The following is a 27,419-nucleotide window of genomic DNA, read 5'->3' as shown; positions in this document are numbered from 1 at the left end:
TGAATGACGATAATTAATCATTCTCACTAATTTATATCTGGCCAGGGGGTAAAATTCCGGGGGTAAAAATCCGGGGGGTAAAATTCCGGGGGTAAAAATCCGGGGGGTAAAATTCCGGGGGTAAAATTCCGGGGGGTAAAAATCCGGGCCATACATTCTAAGTTTTTATAATTTGATGTGTTCTGATTAAACTCACAACCGTGAAAATATATGTTTAATTCCGCGTTTAATCCATCGAGCTGATGTCGCGAAACTCAAAAGTTCGCGGCCGGAATTTTACCCCCTGGTTTGTGACGTCACGTTTGCCCAGGGGGTAAAATTCCAGGGGGATAAAAATCCGCTACCCCTTTCCAGACAGACGATACACGGTGTTCTAAAGGACCTCGCCTATTTTCGGTATGATTCGGAAGCGTTCGACTCGGCCTGGCACGGTTGGGGGGGGGGGAGGGGGGTGGTCTCGTCACGTGACCTTTTTATCATGGACGCCTTTTAGATGGAAAATATGGATATAGCCTACTACTATTACTATACATCTAAAGAACAAACTTATTGACTTTTATGGCTCCAATATAATTATTACTGATCTACCCATTTAAACTAGGTGGCGTTCGCAGACGCATCCACAAAATTGAGCGGAGTCATCAAGGGTTCATATTATATTGTTTTTGTCATACTGCAGTAAAAACAGTCGTCATTGGTGCATGCGTTGCGGGTCTAAAGTAGCATTTTTACTCTTTAGGGAATAAAATTTGTTTTTAGCCTCTATGGAGTAAAACTCAGCTGTTGTCATCTCAGTTGTAAATTTCTATTGTAAACGATTGAATACGTATCGAAATATGTAACGATTCGTGCTTTATAATAATTTTAACCTACAGTCTACAGTCTCTTTCTATAGCATTTTAGCATTGCAGATACATTAATCCATTCCCACACTCAATACTGCCCACCTTTACTACTTCCTTCACCACCCCCTACGTCGTGGACCTGTATCCCTCTCTCTTTATTATCAATTTTCATGTAACTTTAAAGTAAAACTATATTTTGATTTTATTTTGACTTTTTGCCATAGGTTAGACTTGAGTTTGCTGATGAGAGTAAAGAGCTCATTCTTACTTTGCCATAACATAAGAGTGGGCACTTCATGTCCTGTAATAAAATATGAAAAATGTTTTGAAGGAAGTTCAATGTCTGATAAGCCTTGAAATTATTCACTTATTGATTGATTGAAGAATAACTACAATTAACCTTATCAAGGAGTGCAGATATTGAGAATATATAAGTTAATAACATTCAGATATGAAAAGAAATTCCATAATTTATATAGTATGATTTATTTATACAAATTTAAAATTCAGTCATTTCAAAGAAACAAAAACAGGTAAACTGTTCACAAAACATCATGTAAATTTCACTTAATCAAAATCAGTTATTATAAAGCTTTTCTTGGTTTCTAAAGGTAACAATAACAACAAAATATTCAAATTTACTGTGCAGTTAGTTTATTGCTTATCTATATAATACACATAGCAACGATTATAGTTATAGCCTTACTTACATGTAATATCACTTGTATACATAAATTATAAAAATAGTACTATATTTTTAACATTTTATTTACAAATATAGCAGGAATACATAAATTCTCAAAGACAACATCAATGTTGTTGAATGTAAAACATAATATATTAAACAAGTAGGCTATATAAATACAAAGGAGGCATAAATTGAATTACACTAATTTCCTACATAATAAACCATATAGGGTCAAATCATAGAAATTATAATGATTTTCCATCAGTTTGCACAATATAGGGCAGTGGATTGATTGTTACGACTCAAATTTTGTAAAAAAAAATGGTTATTAGAAAATAAAAAAACCCAGTTAAAAAATGAATCTTGTTTAGGATCTCTATATTTTTAATCATTATTATTAATAGCTATATACTAGATATTGAAACAAGAATAGAGTTGCACATAGCGACCAAGTTATTCCAGTTCTAGATTCAAAAGAGGACAAAATTCAACTTGCCACTAAGAGTATTCTCATGTTAAAATGCTTATTATTTATACATTTTTCAATAGTGTGACTCATTACTGGGTATGTTAAATATAAGAAGATAAATATTGATCAATACATCTATAGGCCTATTAATCGATCTTTCAAGGATTTTTGAAAGGATAGCAGGCTTTCACGAATGGAAAATTTAACAAAAACCCTTAAGACTAGGCGTTTGTGTTCACATCCTATTCCTCTATTTAATCTTTCTGCTAGGCGCCACAAAGCTGCCGTGTAAGATTGTAAAAAGGTTGCTATATTCAACAATATTGTTTTTATCAGTGGTTACAATTTACAACTGGAAAAAAACATTCACTTGTTGATACTTAAGATTATAACCTATCCTATCTATATGTGCCAACTTTATTAATAGGACTATAAATTTATTTTCAAGATTCAATGCTGTCTTCACCTATTGGGACAAAATTAATCTTGGATAGAAAATCAGCAGATAAATCGATCATAAAACTTTTCTCGTACTAATTCTTCATTCGTTGTTGCATTTAAATATTCAACATAGTGTCAGTCACATTAGTTTACTAACTCATCAACGTTCTTGAAAAATGAAAAGCTTGTCATGTCAGTAACGATGCTACGGTGCATCTCAATCTCGTCCTTATATTATACTTGGCTAAAGAACTGCCTACATCAGAGCAAAATTATGGCAGCAACAAGCATGGTCAATTCAGGTACATATTTTTTTTGGTTTTATAAAAAAGTTGTGCAATAATAGTCATTAGTCATGAATGATACAAATAAATTCAATATGTCATTAATACCAAATCTACACTAACAGTTAATCAATATGTATAGTAAATATAATGAAAAAGCTACAATAAAATACACAAGTTTAAACGCCATAGTATACCTTAATCTTAATAATTAGTTTGATTCTGTTCAAAAGCTAACATATATATATAATCATTTCTATACAATAAACCATCTGTTAGACCTCTATGAGTACATCTCCTGAACTAATAAGATAACTATGTACATTAAAATAAAACTTTACCTAAAATCTGCAAAATAAATTACAGAATTTGGTCATATTTTTAGGACATGGTCACCATTCCAAGAAACAGACATGGTGGACATTTTAGGACATCACTTGTTCTTCATTATTGTTCTTCTTGTAACTCTTCCAAAGAACATTCCTATGATGAAGACCATCCCCACAAAAGTGAGCGTCACTAGGATAAAGTAGCGTCTCGATGGTGAATTTGACACTTGCACAATCAAATCACCAACGTTTTGAGGCTGAGCACCAATCTGGAAGCAAACCTTACGTGAGAAATCTTAATAGTCCAGTCAAAAAAAAGTTTAACCTCCAGAAAGATCCGAAAGTTTTGAATCTTTGCACACTTATTTCTAGGTACCTAGGGAAGATTATGCCAAGTCCCCATAAATATGAGTTGAGCTCTAGCGGCTATTAGTGAAAACAAGGCACTTTTTTTGTTTTTAGCTACATCTCGATAACCATTGGTCGGAGTTAAAAGTGACTGTATACCAAATGAAAGACATTTTCAACAAAAATGACATTTGTTAAAATAAATAAATATAAAAACTCAACTATACAACATATACACAATAAAAAAGCTATATCTAAAAGCCTTAGCTTGCTATGCTGCAAATCAAGACTGTATAACTGTATAAGACTGAGTTTTCCTCAGGGCGCATTTGTTTTTTATAGACAAATATCTCACAAGCATCTTTCTATGAACCAATTATAAATTTTTTTCATCTCACACCTCCCCCACAAAACCCCTATTAATCATTTGAAGCCTAAAGAGTCTCGTAGCATGGAGCCGGGCTCCGTGAGTCACCATTGGTGCTGTTGTGTTGGTTTTGTTAGCTATATATTTTTATAAACATGTAAAGTAAGAGTTTTTCTTGATTTCATGTTAAAATTTTATTGATTATACATGGATTTATTTGTTTTTGAATTAATTAATATGTATAAAAAACATTATTTGCCTAATGTTTCAACACCCAGAAAAAAAACTCTGTGTGTCACCGATTGTGGTTTAAAATCATTAACACCCATGAATCGGTGTCGTGTTGCGAGTGCCGGGTGGGGCGAGCGCCGTGGCTAATTTAGTAGTGCGAGCGCCGAAGCCATAAATCCTGTAAGGGTCTGCTCAATGAAGTGACGAGGTTAATACATGCCTCTGTGGTAGGGCTTGTCCCACTCCTCGCGGTGGTCACTTCGGGTCCCCCGCGGCACATGTCCAAGTTCAGAGAGCCAGCTGTTATGTTAGGTTTGGTTTGAGTTAGGTTTGGTTTGGTTTGGTTAGGTTAGGTTAGGTTAATAGCAAACTTTTATGCTATTATGATTAGGTATAAGAACGCTCTAAAACACTAAGTTAATAAAAGGTTTCAAAATCTCGCATATACGGATACAATTATCAAAAACATGGATAATTTGACGATTATAAGTGTACAGTACAGTTGATTATTGCTGTCTAAACTGTCACAACATAGCGGGTAGCCCGCGCGGCGCTCGCCCCACCCGGCGCTCGGCCCACACGGCGCTCGCACCACGTAACCCATGAATCACCATGAAGGGTTAAAAAAATCGCTATATTAAATCAAGGAATAAGTTATACTGAGGTTCGTGATATCAAGGTTGGACTGTATAATGAAAGGACTATTATTATTACTTTTTATGAGAACATCCTAGGACATTGAGGGTAAACTAGTGTGACTAAGATGCAAATTGAAATTTGCTTGCGTTTTGAGGGTTCAGTTCTAAACCAGGGCAAGTGGCAAATAGAAATAATCTTGACAAAACAACACTTTAAACTCTATAACATAGGCTGCATTATTACATTTTCTTGAAGTGAAATCATCCTAACTTAGATATTGTTTTTGTAATGTTACTGTAATACTATTGATATTATTATTGTAATATTATTGAGAAGTAATCTGGAAGGCAAAACACAAAATGAAATTTTTTTTGTATTTAAATATTATCTTAACAAGGAGAAACAACGTTTCAACCTAGGTTCTGATTAGATGCAACTACTAGGCCCACTTACTAACAGGTTATTTGTCGGGAGTTGTGAGTACAAACATAGAACCAATTGAAGTATTTTACATGATTGAAAGTGTGTTTCTTTCTTTGATTGTTGTCATATTATAAACAATTGTATGAACCACGCTACATACACAGCTTACATTACATTACAACTGATCCATGCCACAATTTCAAAATTTATTATAAAGTATAATACCTGGGCATCAGCATTCTTGAACATTTCCATTCTTTGATGTAACATTTTTTCACACTCTGACTGCAAATATTTGTGCTGGGCCATAACATTCAGTAGACACTGGATTTCTGAAAAAGAAAAGAAGACATTTTATAATATTTTTGAATAGTTCAAATATTACAAGTTCTATTTTGTAACTTCTCAGGAATGGAAATTTAAGGGTCTGATAGTATGGAATCAAGGCAATAAAAAGTGTGAATAGTGTCTGAGGCGTTAAAAGATTGGTTGCAGAGGCCAACGTAAAATTATGGTGAACAGTTCAGTCAGATATTGACATTTTGTTTGATGACTAGTGTTTTCGTGTTCGTGTTTCGTGTGTTTAACGACTCTTCCCAGTTATAAAGAGGATGTGTGTGTTTGGAATGTGTTTTAACTATGGTATCAGATTGAAAATGAATCTTTAGGTTCAAAACCTGGGTTGCTGACCTAAATCCAGGCTCACTGACAGTACTACAGGTATTTAACTTTTTTATTAGATTTTGACAGGATGAATGGATTATTTGTGTTGCAACTCAAATTAGTCACATTCTAATTGTGTTTATAGTTAATTAGTTACTGCATATGTATCTTTGACTATTGGTAGAACTAGACATTCCACCCCATGTTAAAGTTGTCACCAATTTTTGATAAAAATGGAAGTAGTTAATTGAGCCACTGACAGAAATGCCATGTAGAAATATGCCATTTTTTTTAAAGAATCCAAATTAATAGGATAACTAGTGTAAGCTATAGCATATTTTTTATGTCAAATCAACCATCTCAGCACTAAAATCAATAAACGGTTTCAGCAATCCGACACATACATTTTCACTAGCTTGTCAACAACCTTTAGCATGGGTTTAAGCGGTAGGAGTAGGCCTAACTATGATATTTTAAAGGGAAAATCATCAAAGTTGCAAACACTTTTGAACCGTAACTTACTTGTTTCAGCAGTGGGGGGTTTCACTATTTGGTTTAGAATTATAAGGCCCAAAGCACATTAACTTTAATCAACACAAGTTTTTTTTTATTTTCTGATTTTTTATGGGAGAATAGCTTTTGAACCACAATTTTTACGGTAATGGGATTTGTACCATTTTGTTTAGTATTCAAAGAACTATAACATACTCAATTTTGATTAAAGTCGTTCAGGCCATTTTTGAGAGAATGCGATTTTTCTGTGATTTTATGGGTTTTTATGAGAAAATCACCATTAAAAATCAAAATTTTGAAAAAATTAAATAAAAGCCTGGTGACACCATGGATTAGTACTTACAAACAAAATTTTATCAAAATCGGACTACAAATCTGGTCTGTAGCTCTGTCCACATCCACACACACAGACATCACTTCGAAAACCACTTTTTTGGGTTGTCAGGGGGCCCCAAAACGGATATATCCACTCAAAACTCAAACTCGAAAATTTTGACGAAAACAATACTTTCTCCATATACTATGTATAGGGGGAGAAAGTAAAACCAAGCAAGAAAATATAATTTGCGACTGTAGCACATTCTGTGAGTGGCTCATGAACTATGTTCCTTTTGAATAATAAATAGGCTACAGATAGTCCATATAGATTATAAACTTCAGTATCTAAAGTCAATCTACCAAACACAAGTTACTAACGTCTGCCTGCGCCTTGTTCCACGTCGAAGCAGAACTTGTTGAGATCGAGACTGCAGGCCTTGTGCAACAGAGGGTCTACGTGTATGTCCGCCTTGGCCTCCTCTATGAGGCCAGCCACTTCCAGTTTGCAGGCCCTACTGCTGATGTGGCCTCTAAGTAGTGCTACCTTCAGACACTCTTCTGTGCCTCCCTTTCCATCGTCCTTGTCATAACACAGCTTGTTGATCTGCAGTCAATGGTCATACATTAGGATATTGATTGACTCATTTGTTGATCAAGAGTTTGAAATTGAATTTTCTAAGCATTGTTGTGCGAGGCTATAAATATATATACATGTTTTTTTATTTAAAACTCTTAAAACTGCCAGTCAACAGACTTATAGCCGATAAGTGCTATGCTAATAGACGACCCAGACTTTTATAAGAAAAATAATTATAATTTCTGGATTCAGAACATAATTGAACACATTTAGTAAAGTAAATTTCAAAATTTGTGTAGGTCAGATGTCCAGCAGTTTTTTTTTTCTAAATGATAACTTAAAAGCACTATTTACATGATACTGATTGCATAATTGATGAACTAAAATAACAGTACCTCGTCTTGACAAAGAGTTTTCAACAATGGGTTCAGTTTGTAGTCAAGTGCAGCCTCACGTAGGACATTGGCCATCTGAGCCTCACACTCGTTGCGCAGCTTACCTTCTCTGAACTTTGCCTGAACAAATAAAAATAAAAATTAAATAGTAATAACTGCACAGTTAAGTTTCAAATGTATCTCTAGCTTGAATACCTTTACATAAAAAAAAGCGGGTGTAATTTCTTCATATAATTATAATTATCATAAGTAAAAATGATAACAGATTAAAACGATCTTTGTAAAGATTCCCTGGTCAGAACTTAGCTGGAAATTTTGATTAAATTGATACAATTTTATAATTTGGTCAAAGGAAAATCAATCTAAATGAAAAGCATAATATGGCAAGCTACGTTGTAACAAACTAAGCATATTGTATTTACTTATACACATTTGCAAACGTTTCCTACCTTTTTAAAAATATCTTTAGCACATGAAATTTCCAAACTCCCGAGAGCAGGATGAAGGATTCACTTTACTACCTAGCTAGCATCAGAACGAGCGACAGAATAACAACTCTAGTCGTCCAGTTACTGATCTTGACAGACACATGATGATAAGGCTGAGTTCACATAATTCCTAGATGTCCAAAGTTTTTAATTACCGTTGTGCTCCAATTACCCAAACTCCAACAACCGAATCGCCAACTATTTGAATCACTTACAAAGCATTTTAAAACCTAAAACTACAGTAATAAGCTGTGCAAAATAACACACAATCGTTGTCATAGAAGGCAGAAGCCGTGAATGCAGAAAGATCATGAACATTTCCCACAGTCATGTGTAAATGAAAATCTTCTCCTGCGGATACCGAAACTTTATCATTGTCGTTTGCAAACACAGCTATCGTGTGATTTTTCAATCATGAAATCTTCTCTTCTACATTTTTTCTTGGTCCTCGATCAGTCGAGATTTTAGGCTAAGCTCAAACCGCATACACATATTTACTATGTATTTCATGGACTCAATCAAGCATTTTCTATGAAATATCCCAAATTTCAGTAAAAATCTAAAGGTCCCAATTGATTTGGGCGGTTGTAGTTCTACTGCATTTTTATTTGGTTTTTTATTAATTGTTGAGTCTGCTTATGGAATGAAACAAACACTTTGAAAACAACCTGTAGATAAATATTTAATTCACTTGAGCTAACAGACCCACTGTTTCTCAATTTACAACAAGCCCATATTATATAACATAGCCAATTCTTTACTTTGCTATCAGACACTCTACCTTGAGACACTTGATGACTTTTCCCTGAAGTTCCTGGTCCCTAGGTTGATGATCCACTACAGCGTGACAGAACTTGTCTATGTCCATGCGGCAACCAACGGCCAGCAGGGGATTGAACCTGTAGTCTGTTGACTGCTCTATCATCCGTCTCATCACCACCAGCCGGCACTTGCTGTCAAACCCTCCTTCGTCTTTGTGTTTCTGAGGACATTCAAAATATTCAAAGTAATTATCTAGGTAGTGTAAGTTCTGAATGCAGGTAGCTGAGGAAATGCCTCAACTTGAGGATTAATTAGTAAAAATAATTATTAACAAATGAATAATCAATCAAGATTAATAATTTATGAAGATAACAGCAATCTTGTATACTCTTGTATACGCTAATGGTGGTGAAGTGTTAGGGGTTTTCCACAAATGATACTGATTGGACTGTCAATTTAAATACCCCAGATGTTAACCTCAACCTAACCTAACAAACTTTTTTCAAACAAAACCTTTTTGTTTTGTTTTTAACAAAAGCCCACCTTGAGACAAGAGAGGGCCTGTGACTTGTCATATTGCTGGCAGTAAAGTCTCATCATCGGCTTGCAGGACGTCAGTAGAGTATAGTCAGTGGAGCTGTCCGTGAAATCTTGCAACTCAATGTTGAATATGCGCCTATGACAACTGGCACTCAAGTTCTTCTTCTTTTCCTCCAAGCATTCCAAAACCTAAAAAAAGTTAATAAACCTTATTCAGAGTGGATGATCAGTATAACGTATGATCGGTATAAATAAAGTGTAGCTTTGTAATAACAAAATTTTGATGCAAAAACAAATGTTTGTTACAAAATTTATCACTGCCACACATCTCCCTCAGTTTGGTGACTCACCTGAGCGTTCTCATGTTTGACATGTCTATGGAGCTTCTCTATGTCACTGCCACACATCTCCCTCAGTTTAGTGACTCACCTGAGCGTTCTCATGTTTGACATGTCTACAGAGCTTCTCTATGTCACTGCCACACATCTCCCTCAGTTTGGTGACTCACCTGAGCGTTCTCATGTTTGACATGTCCACAGAGCTTCTCTATGTCACTGCCACACATCTCCCTCAGTTTGGTGACTCACCTGAGCGTTCTCATGTTTGACATGTCCACACAGCTTCTCTATGTCACTGCCACACATCTCCCTCAGTTTGGTGACTCACCTGAGCGTTCTCATGTCTGACATGTCCACAGAGCTTCTCTATGTCACTGCCACACATCTCCCTCAGTTTGGTGACTCACCTGAGCGTTCTCATGTTTGACATGTCCACACAGCTTCTCTATGTCACTGCCACACATCTCCCTCAGTTTGGTGACTCACCTGAGCGTTCTCATGTTTGACATGTCCACAGAGCTTCTCTATGTTACTGCCACACATCTCCCTCAGTTTGGTGACTCACCTGGGCGTTCTCATGTTTGACATGTCCACAGAGCTTCTCTATGTTACTGCCACACATCTCCCTCAGTTTGGTGACTCACCTGGGCGTTCTCATGTTTGACATGTCCACAGAGCTTCTCTATGTCACTGCCACACATCTCCCTCAGTTTGGTGACTCACCTGGGCGTTCTCATGTTTGACATGTCCACAGAGCTTCTCTATGTCCTGCCACACATCTCCCTCAGTTTGGTGACTCACCTGAGCGTTCTCATGTTTGACATGTCCACAGAGCTTCTCTATGTCACTGCCACACATCTCCCTCATTTTGGTGACTCACCTGGGCGTTCTCATGTTTGACATGTCCACACAGCTTCTCTATGTCACTGCCACACATCTCCCTCAGTTTGGTGATTCACCTGAGCGTTCTCATGTTTGACATGTCCACAGAGCCACTCTATGTCACTGCTCACATCTCCCACAGTTTGGTGACTCACCTGAGCGTTCTCATGTTCGACATGTCCACACAGCTTCTCTATGTCACTGCCACACATCTCCCTCAGTTTGGTGATTCACCTGAGCGTTCTCATGTTTGACATGTCCACAGAGCCACTCTATGTCACTGCTCACATCTCCCTCAGTTTGGTGACTCACCTGAGCGTTCTCATGTTTGACATGTCCACAGAGCCACTCTATGTCACTGCCACACATCTTCCTCAGTTTGGTGACTCACCTGAGCGTTCTCATGTTTGACATGTCCACAGAGCTTCTCTATGTCACTGCCACACATCTCCCTCAGTTTGGTGACTCACCTGAGCGTTCTCATGTTTGACATGTCCACAGAGCTTCTCTATGTCACTGCCACACATCTCCCTCAGTTTGGTGACTCACCTGAGCGTTCTCATGTTTGACATGTCCACACAGCTTCTCTATGTCACTGCCACACATCTCCCTCAGTTTGGTGACTCACCTGAGCGTTCTCATGTTTGACATGTCCACAGAGCTTCTCTATGTCACTGCCACACATCTCCCTCAGTTTGGTGACTCACCTGAGCGTTCTCATGTTTGACATGTCCACAGAGCTTTTCTATGTCTCTGCCACACATCTCCCTCAGTTTGGTGACTCACCTGAGCGTTCTCATGTTTGACATGTCCACAGAGCCACTCTATGTCACTGCCACACATCTCCCTCAGTTTGGTGACTCACCTGAGCGTTCTCATGTTTGACATGTCCACAGAGCCACTCTATGTCACTGCCACACATCTCCCTCAGTTTGGTGACTCACCTGAGCGTTCTCATGTTTGACATGTCCACAGAGCTTCTCTATGTCACTGCCACACATCTCCCTCAGTTTGGTGACTCACCTGAGCGTTCTCATGTTTGACATGTCCACAGAGCCACTCTATGTCACTGCTCACATCTCCCTCAGTTTGGTGACTCACCTGAGCGTTCTCATGTTTGACATGTTTACAGAGCCACTCTATGTCACTGCCACACATCTCCCTCAGTTTGGTGACTCACCTGAGCGTTCTCATGTTTGACATGTCCACAGAGCCACTCTATGTCACTGCCACACATCTCCCTCAGTTTGGTGACTCACCTGAGCGTTCTCATGTTTGACATGTCCACAGAGCTTCTCTATGTCACTGCCACACATCTCCCTCAGTTTGGTGAATCACCTGAGCGTTCTCATGTTTGACATGTCCACAGAGCCACTCTATGTCACTGCTCACATCTCCCTCAGTTTGGTGACTCACCTGAGCGTTCTCATGTTTGACATGTCCACAGAGCCACTCTATGTCACTGCCACACATCTCCCTCAGTTTGGTGATTCACCTGAGCGTTCTCATGTTTGACATGTCCACAGAGCCACTCTATGTCACTGCTCACATCTCCCTCAGTTTGGTGATTCACCTGAGCGTTCTCATGTTTGACATGTCCACAGAGCCACTCTATGTCACTGCTCACATCTCCCTCAGTTTGGTGACTCGACTGAGCGTTCTCATGTTAGACATGTCCACAGAGCTTCTCTATGTCACTGCCACACATCTCCCTCAGTTTGGTGACTCACCTGAGCGTTCTCATGTTTGACATGTCCACAGAGCTTCTCTATGTCACTGCCACACATCTCCCTCAGTTTGGTGACTCACCTGAGCGTTCTCATGTTTGACATGTCCACAGAGCCACTCTATGTCACTGCCACACATCTCCCTCAGTTTGGTGATTCACCTGAGCGTTCTCATGTTTGACATGTCCACAGAGCCACTCTATGTCACTGCTCACATCTCCCTCAGTTTGGTGACTCGACTGAGCGTTCTCATGTTAGACATGTCCACAGAGCTTCTCTATGTCACTGCCACACATCTCCCTCAGTTTGGTGACTCACCTGAGCGTTCTCATGTTTGACATGTCCACAGAGCTTCTCTATGTCACTGCCACACATCTCCCTCAGTTTGGTGACTCACCTGAGCGTTCTCATGTTTGACATGTCCACAGAGCTTCTCTATGTCACTGCCACACATCTCCCTCAGTTTGGTGACTCACCTGAGCGTTCTCATGTTTAACATGTCCACAGAGCTTCTCTATGTCACTGCCACACATCTCCCTCAGTTTGGGGTCCAGGTCAATGTTCTCTCTCTGCTGCAATAGTTGTGTCTTCAGCTGTTGTCTACAGTCCCGAGGTACTCTGTGGCGTGAGTCTGAGATGGTGTCGTTACGCACTATCTCACTGAGGCACTCCACCACCTACACAACGAGATAGCTGCTAATGGAACAATATTTTAAAATATAATTTATACTACCCTACATATTCTTTCATTGTATAGTATTGTATGATGTTGTTAACTGTCAAGATTAAATTATAATAGAGTGATTCAAGTGTTATTACTTTATGCTCACGATTTTCTTGCAACTGCAGAAGATTTCTGAGGTTTCTGAGGTTTCCGCTATTACAGATGTTTATAAACTGATTGTAGAACTGTAAAACAATTAGTATTTAAAAAAAGCAATTCTTTCTAAAGCAACCCAAATTTTGGCCTGAAACCTGAAGGTATTTTGACCTGACCCAGAGTAAAAATAGTCCAAGATTATTTTTTTTTTAATCAACACAAATTGAACAATAGCTACCTGCGATTTAAAACTGATACCACAAGCCTAACTAAAAAACCTGACTGAAAAATATGATACTAAAATAAACTTAATACATATTCTTCGCAGCGCACCTTAGCCTTAGTCCGAGCAGACGGACAGTAACGTGCGACGTGGATGCGACAAGCCTCCTTGAACTTGACAGTGAAGTGGTAGTCACTCAGGGAGATCAGCTGATGGTGTTCGATGGAAGAGCGACACTTGTAGTTGCTGCGTACGTCAGGCTCGTTCTTGTGCTCTATCAGGCACTCCATCATATCACCAGCGTTGGCCGATTGTAGCTCCGCCTGCCATGGTCAGGTAGTTGTGTAAGGTTTTGTTTTATGTTTTCAGTTTTGACAATTTATCTTAAGCATTAATATGCAAATATGTCTAGGAATATTAACAATGGTAAGTAATAATTACTACAATCAGCCTCATGTTTAAGGGTGTTAAGCTCGGAAAGTTGAAAGGTAAAGTTATAGACATCCCAAGAACAAAACAACCTGTGCAGAAACGAAAAGATCACGTGGTTCAAGCAGGTAGGTGTGTGTACCATTCAAACCTGCGCGGGTCAAAACGGCCCAGGGTTCTTTTGTTTCTGGTATTACTATAGGTTAGTATATGTTTCAAGTCTGATAGTTGAAGGTATGTTTCTGAGCAATGATGAAACCTGGACCTAGATGGCATTTGTCTTTGTGCTATCAATTAATTGATAATGATAGTAACAAAAGCTTGAAGTCATGAAAATAGCTATTAGTTTTCTAGCACAAGAATTAAATTATGTGAGATTTTTAGTATGGGTTCAACTAACAAATATTTTATTTTAATAAAATCCTATTATTCTAGTCCAATTAAAGACATAAGTAACACATAATACAATAATTAAGTTTTTCATGGTAATAAGTGTTTAATAAATAACACTATTGTGGACTTTTGGAACACATTTAACTCTGAAGACCACAATCGTGTTAGTAACACCATCTCGGCCTCAGTTTCTTATACAAGTACGTTGGATATATCCTCTCCTTTTAAACCCCATAAAGCCTTATGAATCTCAGCACACTCACCTCACAATGATGACTCATGATGGCTCTACAGTGAGTCATAATCAGAGGATTCAGCTCCAAGTTCTCAGATTGTATTTCTGTAAAATTGTGAATCACTTTTTTGCAGTTCTCTTCCAAACTGAAACATAATAAAGAGTTGGTTTAGTAAGTGTGGTAATTAGGGGGTTAACACGTTGACTGCTGAAAACCTTCACTATGGAGCTCCCTAAACTGCGGGCGGAGCCCCCGGTGCGCTACTGAATCAGCGATCGCTATTGGCATTGAAATATCTCAGTAAGACGAATCACAAAAGAGCAGTGATGATTGTTCTGCGTTACCCTGAATGTGGACGTAATTCACTGAAACACCAAAAGGGAGCAGCACTGCCTGGATCAATAACCAGTCTTTGTAATATGGCTCGAATAGAGAAAATTCCCAAAAACGGGACAAAATCATTGACAGATGGAATTTTAAGGGGAATGTTTAGTACCAACCTACATCAAAATAAAGCTCGCATTTTAAGCTACAGCCTGGCAACAATCATAATGTTCTCGGCCGAGTGCTGGGCTCATACTGACACAATGTTTGGCAGGCGAGCACACTACTACTGTAGCAGTAGGACGCGAGCAGTGCCAGTGCCGCGTTACTACTATAGCAGTAGGCCGCAGTCAACGTGTTAAATTATCATTCCTTTCAAAATTCCAGGACTTCGGGTAATTCATTTTTTTCTGAGACATCCTAATTGGTAAATAGGTTAGTAAGATTGTTGGTTACATCCAAACCATGAAATTAATTAAATTAAATTAAAATTAAATAATTAAATGAAATATGTAAATGCTTCAATTACATGTAATTAAAATATTTATATCCTTAAATTTTTCATATAAATATGTAATTCAGGGCTTCCACAAAAGTCGTATTTATGATTTTGTTAACAGACAGGACACCAAGTAACAGATTTTCAAAAGCTTACACCCTGCTTAAAGTTTACCTAAGAAAACAAGAACATATTAAAAATATTACAAAAACAATAGGCTAAATAAAAATATTTCAATGTTAGGAGCTTTATGTTTATGCTACGTTTCCTGATTATCAGTCTTGCTTTAAAAAAATTTTAATTTACAACTGTAGATGAATGGTTAGCCTAGGTCAATAAACATAAAACTAGATTTGACTGTGACATAAAGTTAACTGTAATTACTAACTAATCTTGGTGTGTAATGTATGACAAGATGCTACCTCTCCATGTGGTCCTGCAGACACAACATCTCCTCCCCCTTAGCAGGCTCCTGCTCATGTATACAGTAGCGTGCGAGATCATTGAGACACTCATACTCCACCTCAGGCTGTAGCTCCACACTCATCGCGCGTTGTCTCATCACGCGGCGCACCTCGTCACTGCACTTGGTCGACAACTGGAAACATAACGATAAGCTTTACAACTACACTGGTAAGTTCCTAAGATGATATTTTAGTGGCATAGAGGAGGAAGAGATACTAGTTATCCAACACTTACTGGACCAAGAGGGTGTTGGATTATCACAAGCTTTGAATTACCAAAACTGAGTAAAAAACAAATCTACACTCAGAAACCTGGAAACTGAAAAAAGACAAATATTTGGTCCAACAAAAGACAACAGTGAATGAAGAATAAGGTTAACCAGGAATTAATTAAGTTGTATAAAAAACCGGACATTATAGGAGAGATAAGAAGCAGAAGACTTAGATGGACTAGACATGTACTAAGAAGATAAGAAGAATCAAACCTAAAAACATTCTAAGGCGGTCGACACACGGGAAGACTGAAACCCAACTAAAGTTGAACCAACTGTTTTGTGACGCGATTACGGTTGCAGTTGCGTTGGTTAAATCCGCACACGGGCGCGACTATAATTGAGTTGAGACAGTGAATGAGTTCTAATTTTGTTCGATACTGTGTACTGTGTATGGTGTTTGAAATGAGTAATAGTGATGAAGAAGCCTTAGTGTTTTATAAACAATCAAGAAAGCGTAGAGTAGAAAGTGTTGGGTACATCCTTATGTTAAAACAAATATTTAATGTAGGCTCTTTGTAGCTGCTGCTGCATTACAAGAAACAGACGCAAAATTTCAGTCTATGTACACAGGATGTCAAAAAGTGCTTACGAAGAGTTATCGCAGTTGGTATATCTGATCCTTGAAAAGCGCAATACAAATATGCGAAAAGTTGTTCAAATCAGGCGACTGAAATCACCTAGCAACCGGCAGGTCCGGTTGCTTAACGACTGATCGCCGACTGGTCCTCAACTGGTCGCATCGCAGTCGCACCGTGTGCACTGTCCCACCTAACTACATTGGTCGGGACGAAGGCGACTAGTTTGTCCAACTGGTTGCCGATTTCAGTTGGAAAACAGTCTTCCCGTGTGTCGACGGCCTAAAGGGAACGATGGAAGGAAGAAGACCCAGTTGAAGACCAAGAACTAGTTGGCGAGATCAGGTCCAGCAAGACATGAGTCTTTTGGGAATTTAAGAAGATGCTGAAGACAGAGACAGATGGAAGCACTGTGTTTTAGGACCAAGTACTGAATTGAGTACAAATGACCATGGCAATAAGTAGGCCTATACACATACTTCATATGGAAATAAAGTAACTAAGTGGACTTGATAATCCGGTAGTCTGGATTTCTTGGCAAACTTGTTGAGAATTTTTAAACGTAATTTCCACATAACCCTCTAATGATGTTATTTAGAGCCCTGAGAGGAGAGCAGCCTTGAACTTGTAGCGAATCCCTACAATAGCGCAAGTCACGTGACGACGATGCGCGCGCAGTCGATACGGCAAGCGCGCGCGGCGATCTACTAGAGTTGTAGTAGTGTAGTGTCTCCGTCTCCGCCAACAGCACGTCTTAGTCCGGATAAGTACCTAAATAAGAATATGTCTAGATAGCTTCGTAGGGGTTGGGGAAGGGTGTAGGTTAGGGTAAATAGTAATTAAATTATGTAATTTATTAAGTTCTCAAATGGTCGTGGTCTGGCAATCAATATCACAAATTTAGAATTCAATTTGCTAAGTCTAGTTACCTTTTTCACGAATTAGAATAAGTCCATATATATATATTTCTCTGTTCACTATATTACAATAGATACATTATGAACATAAAAGCTGGCTGTGATAGGCAGCTAAGGTAATATTGTGCACTTTGACGAGTTAGATTAATTCCTTGCAATAGAGTTGGGTTACGACAGGAAATGTGCGTGATTTGGCAGTGGTTAGAGGAAGATATATAGGGCCCAGGTATCTTCATTTACACTCATACTACTCCACATCATCACATATTGGTAGCAGAGCGTCAAGATCCGGCCAAAAATGCAATTTTAACAGAAATAGAATAGATTAAAACGTGTCTCAGACCAGCCAAGTGCTTTGTTCAGACAGGAAATCGACAGGCTACAGGACTACCTTACCATCACAAACTACCTTAAATATAAAACTTAGTAGCTTCAATAGTTATACAGTAGGCCTACATTGGCTAAGCCTTTAGGAGTTCCAATGCTTCTTTTCAATATTTAAATTTGGACACATGGTTAACGCATACCTGACTGGGGAATTCAGGAATCAGCATTATAAACTTGAATTTTATTTAAAAAATAAGACTTTTATTTCCTTCAACTAGTTGGCCTAAAGTTTATGTTAAAAGCTAGGACATAAAAAAATACAAAATTAAATGGTGTTTTATTTTGACAAAAAACTGCTGTGCAAAAACTGAGCAGCAGTGTAGAAGCTTTGTTTTATGCCAGTACAATGACAATGTGTTTGTAGTACAGTACACTTGAATTGGAAATACAGTAACGTTTGGGAACACTTGTTACAAAATCACTATGTTTTCATTAAATATTACCTACAATGTATCATACCGTATAATGTTTATCCTCACTGTAGTAGATGTATCTGAATAGACAAGGCAGCACTAGAGGACCTGAGTCAGGGTTCATGGAGGTCTCGCTGTGCCAGGCGCGACGTGCGTGACACAGCTTCACAGCCTCTGCATGACACGCTCTGAACAGCTGGGGGTCTAGCCTGTAGTCACGTGACACAAAGTATTGGATCTGCAGCAAAGCTTCTTCACAGTCCTCTGTCATCACCGGACTGCCCAGCTTCTCCATCAGACAGTTGATGACTCTACAGACAAAATAATAGGTTTTGACTGTGTCAACAGTCAACAGTCAACAGTCTGAACAATGTCCAAATTGTCTTCTATTTTCTGTTTGACCAAGAGATAGATTGAAGGTTTGAATCTCGTCTCGTTCAGCTATCAGCTATGGTGCCTGTAAAAATAACTCAATCTCTAGAAGACCCCTTATATTAATAGTTCCCTTAATAGATAAAAGTCCACTTCAGCACGAGAAACTAAAAAAAATTTAAATATACACAAAATCAAAATATATCACTGTAAGCATTTTCAACTAAGGAAGAAACATTTTCCTTGGTTGAAAATACTGTTGGCTGCAGTGAAATATTGCAATGTTTTTGTATAGTGCGAAGTTTGTGCATTTTTGTAAACGTGCCAAAGTGAACTCATTCCCAGTTTAAGTAAGCGTGCTATTCTAACAAAATTTGTTAAGCCTAGGTACTTATTCTTTGTACATACTTAACCTCCATCAATAGTTGATTATTCAAAGTAACTTCATTTACCTTGCATCTCCTCCTCTAACATCCTGACATGTTTTGTCAACAACAGGTTTGCAAGCTTCCTTCAAGTATGGATCCACTCTCCAATCTTCACCAATATCTGTTTTTTCAACCAGATCTTCCAGCTGCAAAAAATGTTCTACTTTTAACTAAAATAACCAAGCCTTAATTATAAAGTAAGTTCAATAATGCAACAGTAAAATTATAAATTAACTAGAACAAGATGTATGAATTTAAATTAGGTCAAGGATTCATGTTGTTATGAAAATGCATAGCTTTGATAACCATCAATCGGTGAAGGAGCAATTATGGACCTGGTTGTCATTTACCATAGGGATAATGATATTGACAACTGATGATGCTTTATTTATTAGAACTTCCGTAGGTCTTGTAAGACCAAACCTTGGACCGTTTTCCTCTAAAACATCTTTTATAATGTCTCATGTGTACACACTATAAAACTAAAACAAAGATATAACAACAATAAATATACTTTTGATTATTTGTCGATAAAATGGCTAGGAGGCTCAGGTTGGCTACACCAAAATTTTGCTGAAAATTGTCAACAATTGTTTTTTATACAAGTTTGCAGATAAAAGAATTAAATAAGTTGACACATGTTCTATTCTCTCTACGAATATGTAAATAAAGTGTCTATTGTCTATTTTATCTAAATACTATTATCTTTTTTCATTGTATCCAATGATTGATTGTATTCCAATTGTTTGACTTATACATACTCCTAGAGTAGTTGTTAAAATCCAACCGTTATATTAATTGTGTAGATATATATGTATATATTTTTAAGTACAAACAGGGTTAAATTTTTTTGAAAAAAATTACCCTGCATTTGCTAGTATACACGGGCCTGAGACATATATATACACAATACATAGAGCATATCAAGCAATATCAGGGGTGGGCCAATACTGCACAATAATGCTCTGTCTTGATAAATTTGAGTGGCTTCACCGCGACACTAATCAGTGACATAGCTGCTACAAATTTGTCGTCTGCTGTGCTACTTTTGAGCCACTAACCCACTAATGATGACATGGGTGTCATCTGAAAACTTCTAAAACAAAAACACTGCACAAAAGATCACAGGTTAAATCCATCTCATAAATTAATAGTACCGCTCTAAGGCACGGCGGAGAGACTCGCTCCTTGCGTCGCTTGGGTCGTGAGTGGTCCATGAGACAGTGAATGGTGCGACCTCCAGCCTCCAGACCGTTACAGTACTCCGCGATGTCGTTGGAGCAGTGAGACACAATCTCCGGGGAGAGACGGAAGTCTTCAAGTAACATGCGACGGTGCTCCACCATCTCTTTGTGGCAGTCCCAGGCCACCTTGGATCCTGAAAATGTTGTGAAGGTTTTAAAGAGTTTTTGGTAAATATTTTTTAATAATGACAAGTTGGTGATTGATCCATAACTCGCCAAAACCGTGAACTGGGATTGTAAAGCAACATACTCATCTGAAATTGTATGATTTTGCCATTTTTGTTAGTCTAGGGATGGAAGTGATTGAACTTATCAAGCACTTCTCATCTCATCTCTTGAACACCTACCTATTATAAATAATCATAAAGTTGTGATAGAAGAAGGCAGACGCAATCCCTTAAAATATTAGCCGAAACTCGATTGTGAATAATCCTTTGACATTATATTCTGAACACATTAAATAATATAGGCCTACTGTTATTTAGTTGCTGAATATGCTGAGAAAAATATCTTAAAAACATCATCAAGTGTACATAATCTCAATTTTTTTAATTCCTTTGACAATGAATTGCCATAAGTGTTATGCGGTAAAAACACAAATTTTCAAGCCACAAAATAATGCAAATATTTTCATTTCAATCAAATAAATACAACCAGCTGTTCCCTTAGTATAAAATTTAAAAATTATTTATCAGTTCAAATGTAAACAAATCTTTTCATGGGAACTTTAAGAGGCCACTGGGGCAGAACCCTGACAAATTCCCTGATAGAATTTCTTGAAATCGCTTCTTATTGCACACCTAGAGCCTTATTAGAATCTCTATACTAATTCCTGAGTTTTTATGGTTAGTAGTTTTTTAGATACAGTGATCAGTGAATGGTATTTGACTTTTATAAGTATAGAAGATATAGTCACTTCACACTGCATTATTATTTTATTGAGTGAACTACTGTTTGATTGTCAGCTTGGGCATTACAGTTGTGTAGGCTATTGAATTTTAGTGGCCGAGTGGACCCCGCCCGTTGATAACGTGCATTGAGGTTTTTATTGGCAAGTTATCGTACTAGGCTACATATTATGTACCACAACCTAACTTTTTAAACATCAAAATTAAGTATTTTAGTTTAGTAGGCTACAAACATAACGTGCAAGGTGAAAAAGCAAGCAACAAAATCTGCTTGAGGAACATGTATGGCAAATGGTCTCGCACAAATGAATGAATATCACTACCATTCTTAATAGCGTTTTCCAAACACAGGAGAATCTGGGCAAGACGGACGCCTTTATCATCCGAGACAAGGCGGCGACAACGGTAGTTCCTTATGTCCTCCTTGCAAGCTCGAGCCAAACCTTTACTGACTGAGAAGTCTTGTACAATAATCTTCTGGTGCCTCAACAATTGGTCTTGACACTGAAAAAAGTGTATAGGTACGGTAAGCTAAGTTTTTAATTTTTTAAATATTGGTCATTTTTAGAAATAATATTTAATTTTATTTGTCCAACCGATTCCTTCTTTCAAACACAAGTTTTAAGTTACAAATTGTGATAGCAAAGAAACATGGTGATTGAGTCAGGAAATAAGGCAAACAAGATCATAGCACTGACTGGTGGTTCTGCTCGAAAGTGTTCTCAACTTTGGGTAAAAACAAAACTTGAATAATCTAAATACAAAAATCCCTTTGCAGCAACCCTTTAGAAAAATGTACAGTTGCTTTGTTAAATTGTTACCTATTCCAACATTTTCAAAGTAGCCTACATGAAAATGTATAAGGTTAAGGCTTGTACATAGATGCAGACCCAGTAAAATTACAGTCACCAGCGACTACTTGTGATTGCTGTAACAAGAAACAGAAAATTTTTACCAAGGTAAAACTAAAACCCCTATAGGACATCCGGGAAAACATAATGTGGGTAATTATTTAGATGAGGGTAATTATTTAGATGTTTAGCATTATTTGTATCTTATAAAAAATAGGGATTTAATCAAATAGATAAATTCTAAATGGTTTGTTTTTGAAATATTTTTACAAAATCTTGATACATTTACAAGTTTGATAGGCTGCAAAATATTTCATCAAGATAGAAGAACTTTTATGGTAGTTACTATGCTTACATCAAGATACATATAGCATACACAAAATATAAGTCAACATGTAAATTATCAATGAAACCGGAGAATAATATTTTACATGTACCAATTACCAAGTAGCCTATAGATAACATTTGAAGCTTGTGAGCTCTAAGACTTACCGGTTGGGATATAAGTGTGTCGAACTTATGTTGCATCAGGCACTCGTACGCTTCACCTAGACCAATTCTTACTGTGGGGCAGAACTTGTTAAGTTCCACATTGCATGCTAAATAAAGCTGACGATCAAATTTTATATTGTCCGCCTGAACTTGTGACAAGTGCAGAACTTGCGTTTTGCACTCTGCAGCCAAACCATCTTCTAAATGCTGCTGAAGACACATCAGGGTCAATCCTTGGGATAACATCTGAAAGAAAGAGGAATGTTTTAAAAATATTTTAGATACAAATTTTAGAGATAAAAATTTTGTACGCAAAATAGGCCTACTAGACTAGATTTGTATTAGGAATTAGTCCATTACAATGTTAATTATGTTTATTCAGTAATATTTAATATGACACAAATAAAAAAATAATATATTAGGTAACAAAAAACAAGCAACAAAACACACCAACAAAAGCAAACACTTAGATGACCAAAGGATCGAATTTGGATGATATCAGCTGAATCTTAGGTTAAATATAAAAAAAATTGGCATGACATAGACTTTCTCAGTGAGGTAGTCTGGTTCGTATTTATTAAAACTAAAATTAATTAATAAAAATTTTTACGGTCTTCTGTTGCATAAACCATAGCTACTCAGGCTAACTGGAATAATACTCACCATTTTGTCTAGTCCTATTCTTCCGCATTGAAACCTCTGTATATCTTCTTCACAGCTGTTTGTAAAGTGACCAATTATTCTGAAGTCGCTGAATGCCACAAGTCCAATTCTTTGTAGTAAAATACGGCATTCTGGGCTCTTTATATTATTGACATTATCGAGTACATTTATCAAAAGATTGCCTTTATCCCATTCACTTTTCCAATCACTTTGACATGCTGGTGTGATAATAATCTTGAGTTGGTCATTGTTCATAAGATTATTTGTCACTGTCCAAAGTTCGTGATGACAGTCTTTACTTATCGTTGCTATTGCATCACCCTGAAAATTGCAGCAAATTGATTTATTCTATAAAAAAGAACATATTGCATAGGTATAACTCATGCTATAACTTACAACATCAATAAATAAATAAATAAACTACTGGTACAGTACCTACACATTTTGCGCATTATGTTACAGTAAACAAAAAAAGGTCAGATTCCGAGAAAGAAATTAAGTAGGTATAGGCCTACCAATATACCATGTAATAAGATATTAGTGCAGCATCCTTTTTACATATGCCTGGCATTATTATAATAACTAATGTCGGTCTTTTTGTACCTAAATTGGAGAGTAACGTACTTATGTATGATATTAAGATATATACCTAGGCCTACATAAGTCATAAAAAGTTATAGCCTAATTCAGAAAGTGATTAATTGAATCACAATTTGAATTTTTTGCAAGATTACTGGTTGGACCATGGACAAATACTGTAGTATAAATATAGACTAACAAAGGAAGGTTCCGCGAAGTGCCGCTAGAGCGTGCTCGGTGTTCAATTCCCTGCCGTTGTCTGCTACTTGCTGTATGCTACCAGCAGACGCTGCAGCAGTGTGCGCCGTAACTACACGGCAATCCTAGCGGTGGACGCCAGAGCATATGCTAACCGCAGCACTGCTATCGGACTATATTTTTTCTATTTGTCTATAGAAATACTGTTCTAGTATCTATGGTTGGACTGTTTCTAAGGAGTTTGGAACAGTCAATAAAGTTAGTAATCTTCACCTTGACTGAGATTTTATTTTTTAGGCCTCTCTTATATTGTAATGAATTTGTTATAGGTCTATTAAAACACCAAACAATTGTTAATAACTAATAGTTAATAATTGTCTTTATGCAATTGTTAATAATTATTAGGAAGCCTACTTCCATACCACTCCTCGGAAACAAGCATAGTTGATACCATGACGTTGATAGCATAGTTGATATCATACCATAAAGTATGATACCATACTAACTTATGGTGCTGAATTGTTCAATGGGCTAAAAGCTACCCATACAGGTCAAACATGTTGGCCGAGCTGCTCGATTCCAACACACTGGGCCAACAAGGTCGACTGTGTGTGGGCGCCGATCCCACGTGCTCAAGGGATATGTTGGGTTCGATGCTCGGCTTGACAGAACAGGCTAACTCGAAATGAGCATCCAACATGTTGGGTTGTGTATGGGCGATGCCAAGTGGTTAAACAGACATACCCTCAGTCAGCCTGGAGTGGTAGCTGTATCTAGTAGTATTTTGTGTGCAAAGTATTGTTTATCTGTGGTTTATTGTGTTTATTTAAGTTTTCATAGCTTCTACGACTCGCTAGAAGCTGTAGTGTAGCAACAAGACCCTCTTTGGTACAAATTTATCGTCTCATCCCTGTATCTTCCTTTTGTACCGCTGTGAAACAAGCCCAAGAAGCTCTTTCAAAAGTCCCTGATTCATGATTCATTCGCAAACAGTTTTTTAAAGTCTTCTAGGTAACTGAATGCAAGTTCAGACATTAACAACATGTGACTGAGCTTATTTCTGTCCAAAAGCCACTTCTTAGACCACAAGCGTCCCTGTTTTCTTTGTAGGGGTAATTCATAATACACCACCACAAACTGCCTATCTTATAAATTAAAATATTTCAGGATGTAATATTGATTATCTGTTATTGTTATGAGTCTCTTCTCTTCAACTTTAAAAAAAAAAGTCTGTACTACAGAGCGCTCTGGAATATTTTATGATCAGTTTAGTTTCATAATGACATACAAAATATAATTCACAAAACTTTACCTTATTATAAACTCATGAAAAAAGAGGGCTTTAAACTTAAATACAACTAGTCGTCTTTGTAAATTTCTCTATTTATATAACTACACAACGTATCAACTTTTGTTTTTATAGGTACATGTATTACCCTGTTTGTTAGGCCTGTTATCTTTAACTAAACTAAACCCAAACTAGCTGCCGCAGAATAACTTAGTGTAAAAGACACTATGGCTTAGTGTTCATATCCAATAACTTAGGCTATAATATACTTGAGATTAAGTTCCGTGATAACAATATCTAATAACTTACGATAAATATATACCTATATATATACCAAACTAATATTGCATGAGATAATAGATCGTAGCTTCTCTGCAGAACAAAATCAATTCTCCCCTTTGCTCTAGGGTGTCTAAGTTACATTAGCCCTAAGTTGTAGGCTAAGTTACAAGAACAAAGAATAATTAAATCTTACCTTAGCTGTTTGAATGCATTCCAGGACAGTCAAGTCGTCATTGTTACTGTTTAAATTGGGACATAATCTTCTTAAATCGTCCTTACATTTAATATTTGACAACAAAGTGCTGTGTGTAGTGTAAGGAGATCTTACAACCCTATTGTGCGATTGGCCTGATGGAATCCAAAATACAGGAGACAAGTTCGTATAACTACTTGTGACAGTCACAAGAACAATAGATAATAAACAAAGTACTGAGTAAAAGTGATAATAAGACATCTTAGGCACTACCTTCGATGAAAATCTTACTCACAGAGAAGTTCAACAAATAAAAACATTACCAAAACAATAGTCTACAAAATGAAAACACAGTCAATTTTTGCCACAAATATGTCCTGTGCTAAACTCAATAATCTAACGACCAAAAATCTGTTGCGGTTTAATAAACTGCTAAATCATTTCAATCAAGGTTCAAAAAATAAAATGAAATCCAGAATAATTTAACACAGCCGGAATGTTTCTTTTCTTTCACTAAACATATTTTTGAGGTTAGCTAAGTATTTACATTAGCAGGTTCACCAACCACACAAACCTACAAGTTTGTAGTAAGAGTAGTAAAAACAAAATTCTCAATTATAAACATGGTTATAGAGAAGATGCACTATATAAAACATTTGAAATAATTAAAATGTTTCTTTACATTTATGCGAGTTACTTTCCATGTAACTCTTTGGGAATTCATGACTTGACTTAGGGCACGCTTACGGGCAGGAGTCATCACTTGTTTCATACGAAAGTTTGTTGTGTGTGGCCATAGATTTTTTATGTTTATGTTTTCAAGTGGTTGTAAACAACAAACGAGTAGCTGATTTTTAAAATCAATAAAAGCCAAATTTTGGCAATTTTTGTCTTTATAAGCAACAATTTCACCCATTACTAGGTGTTAAATGCAGTTGACTGCAGACTGCTTGCAACGAGCGAAGCAAGAATACTACATTGAGCAAAATAGAGTGGGGGTGGTTATCTGTTAACAATTCCCAGTTCTCTGCCTTTCCACACACAGCCTCCTGACTAATAATTGCAATTCTGAAATTGTGTTTACTAAATGCTTCTCAGATTCTTCTAGTTTTATAGTTGGTTGTACATATATACCTCCAAACTAAAATGCTTCCATCTATGCTAATTTTAGTGAAACTGTTGATGAGTTGTATTGGTGGAACAATGACTTCGATAACCGTTTGCTGATGGGTGCCTTCAACCTTCCAAATGCCACAGACTGGAAAAGCTTCCCCATGGCCATCCGATGCTTCTTCCCGTCACGTCATCGACTTAGCTTGCTTCTCATGAACTCCAACACCTCAATAAGGCCAAGAATCAGAGGGGAGTTGTCCTGGATCCGGAATTGTCTGGTATCTCCAGCACAAATGTTGTTCCCGCCATTGATCTGGTGTTGCCTGAAGATAGGCATCACCTTGCACTGGATAAATCATTTTATCATTTCCGATCTCATGCTGCTCACAGCGTCAAATTTGTACTGGACTTTCAAAACTTGATGCGGAGAAAGTTTTCCGTATGATCCAACTGATGAACTTTCCTGTTCCTTGAGAACTGAATGATGTAGAGTTGGCTTCCTTTAGCACTCACCTGTCAAACATTATCAAGCTTAATACTCCTGTGAAGAAGATTTGTTAAGTAAATTTGCTTAAAGTGGTTTACT

General features: G+C 37.3%; 1 protein-coding gene across 1 annotated transcript; it reads right to left on the bottom strand.

Annotated features, from left to right (window-relative positions):
- Positions 1–1,486: 1,486 nt before the first annotated feature.
- LOC129000941 (Golgi apparatus protein 1-like) lies at positions 1,487–26,217 on the bottom strand. The gene is made up of 17 exons (XM_054428035.1): positions 25,721–26,217; positions 23,181–23,501; positions 22,518–22,763; positions 21,498–21,678; positions 20,180–20,400; positions 19,047–19,168; positions 18,269–18,533; positions 15,614–15,789; positions 14,396–14,513; positions 13,421–13,633; positions 12,744–12,944; positions 9,324–9,509; positions 8,800–9,000; positions 7,531–7,650; positions 6,937–7,162; positions 5,290–5,396; positions 1,487–3,325 (listed from the first exon to the last, which is right to left on the bottom strand). Exons 1-17 carry the CDS (start codon positions 25,979–25,981, stop codon positions 3,161–3,163), a joined length of 3,330 nt encoding a protein of 1,109 aa, XP_054284010.1. The 5' UTR covers positions 25,982–26,217; the 3' UTR covers positions 1,487–3,160.
- Positions 26,218–27,419: the final 1,202 nt, after the last annotated feature.

The sequence above is a fragment of the Macrosteles quadrilineatus genome, unplaced genomic scaffold (genome assembly GCF_028750875.1).
Source record: "Macrosteles quadrilineatus isolate MER2022 unplaced genomic scaffold, UCM_ALF_1.0 Scaffold_8__2_contigs__length_117827958, whole genome shotgun sequence".
Lineage (NCBI taxonomy): Eukaryota > Metazoa > Arthropoda > Insecta > Hemiptera > Cicadellidae > Macrosteles > Macrosteles quadrilineatus.
The sequence above is the reverse complement of the archived record's forward strand: the minus strand, read 5'-3'. Positions and strand labels throughout refer to the sequence as shown.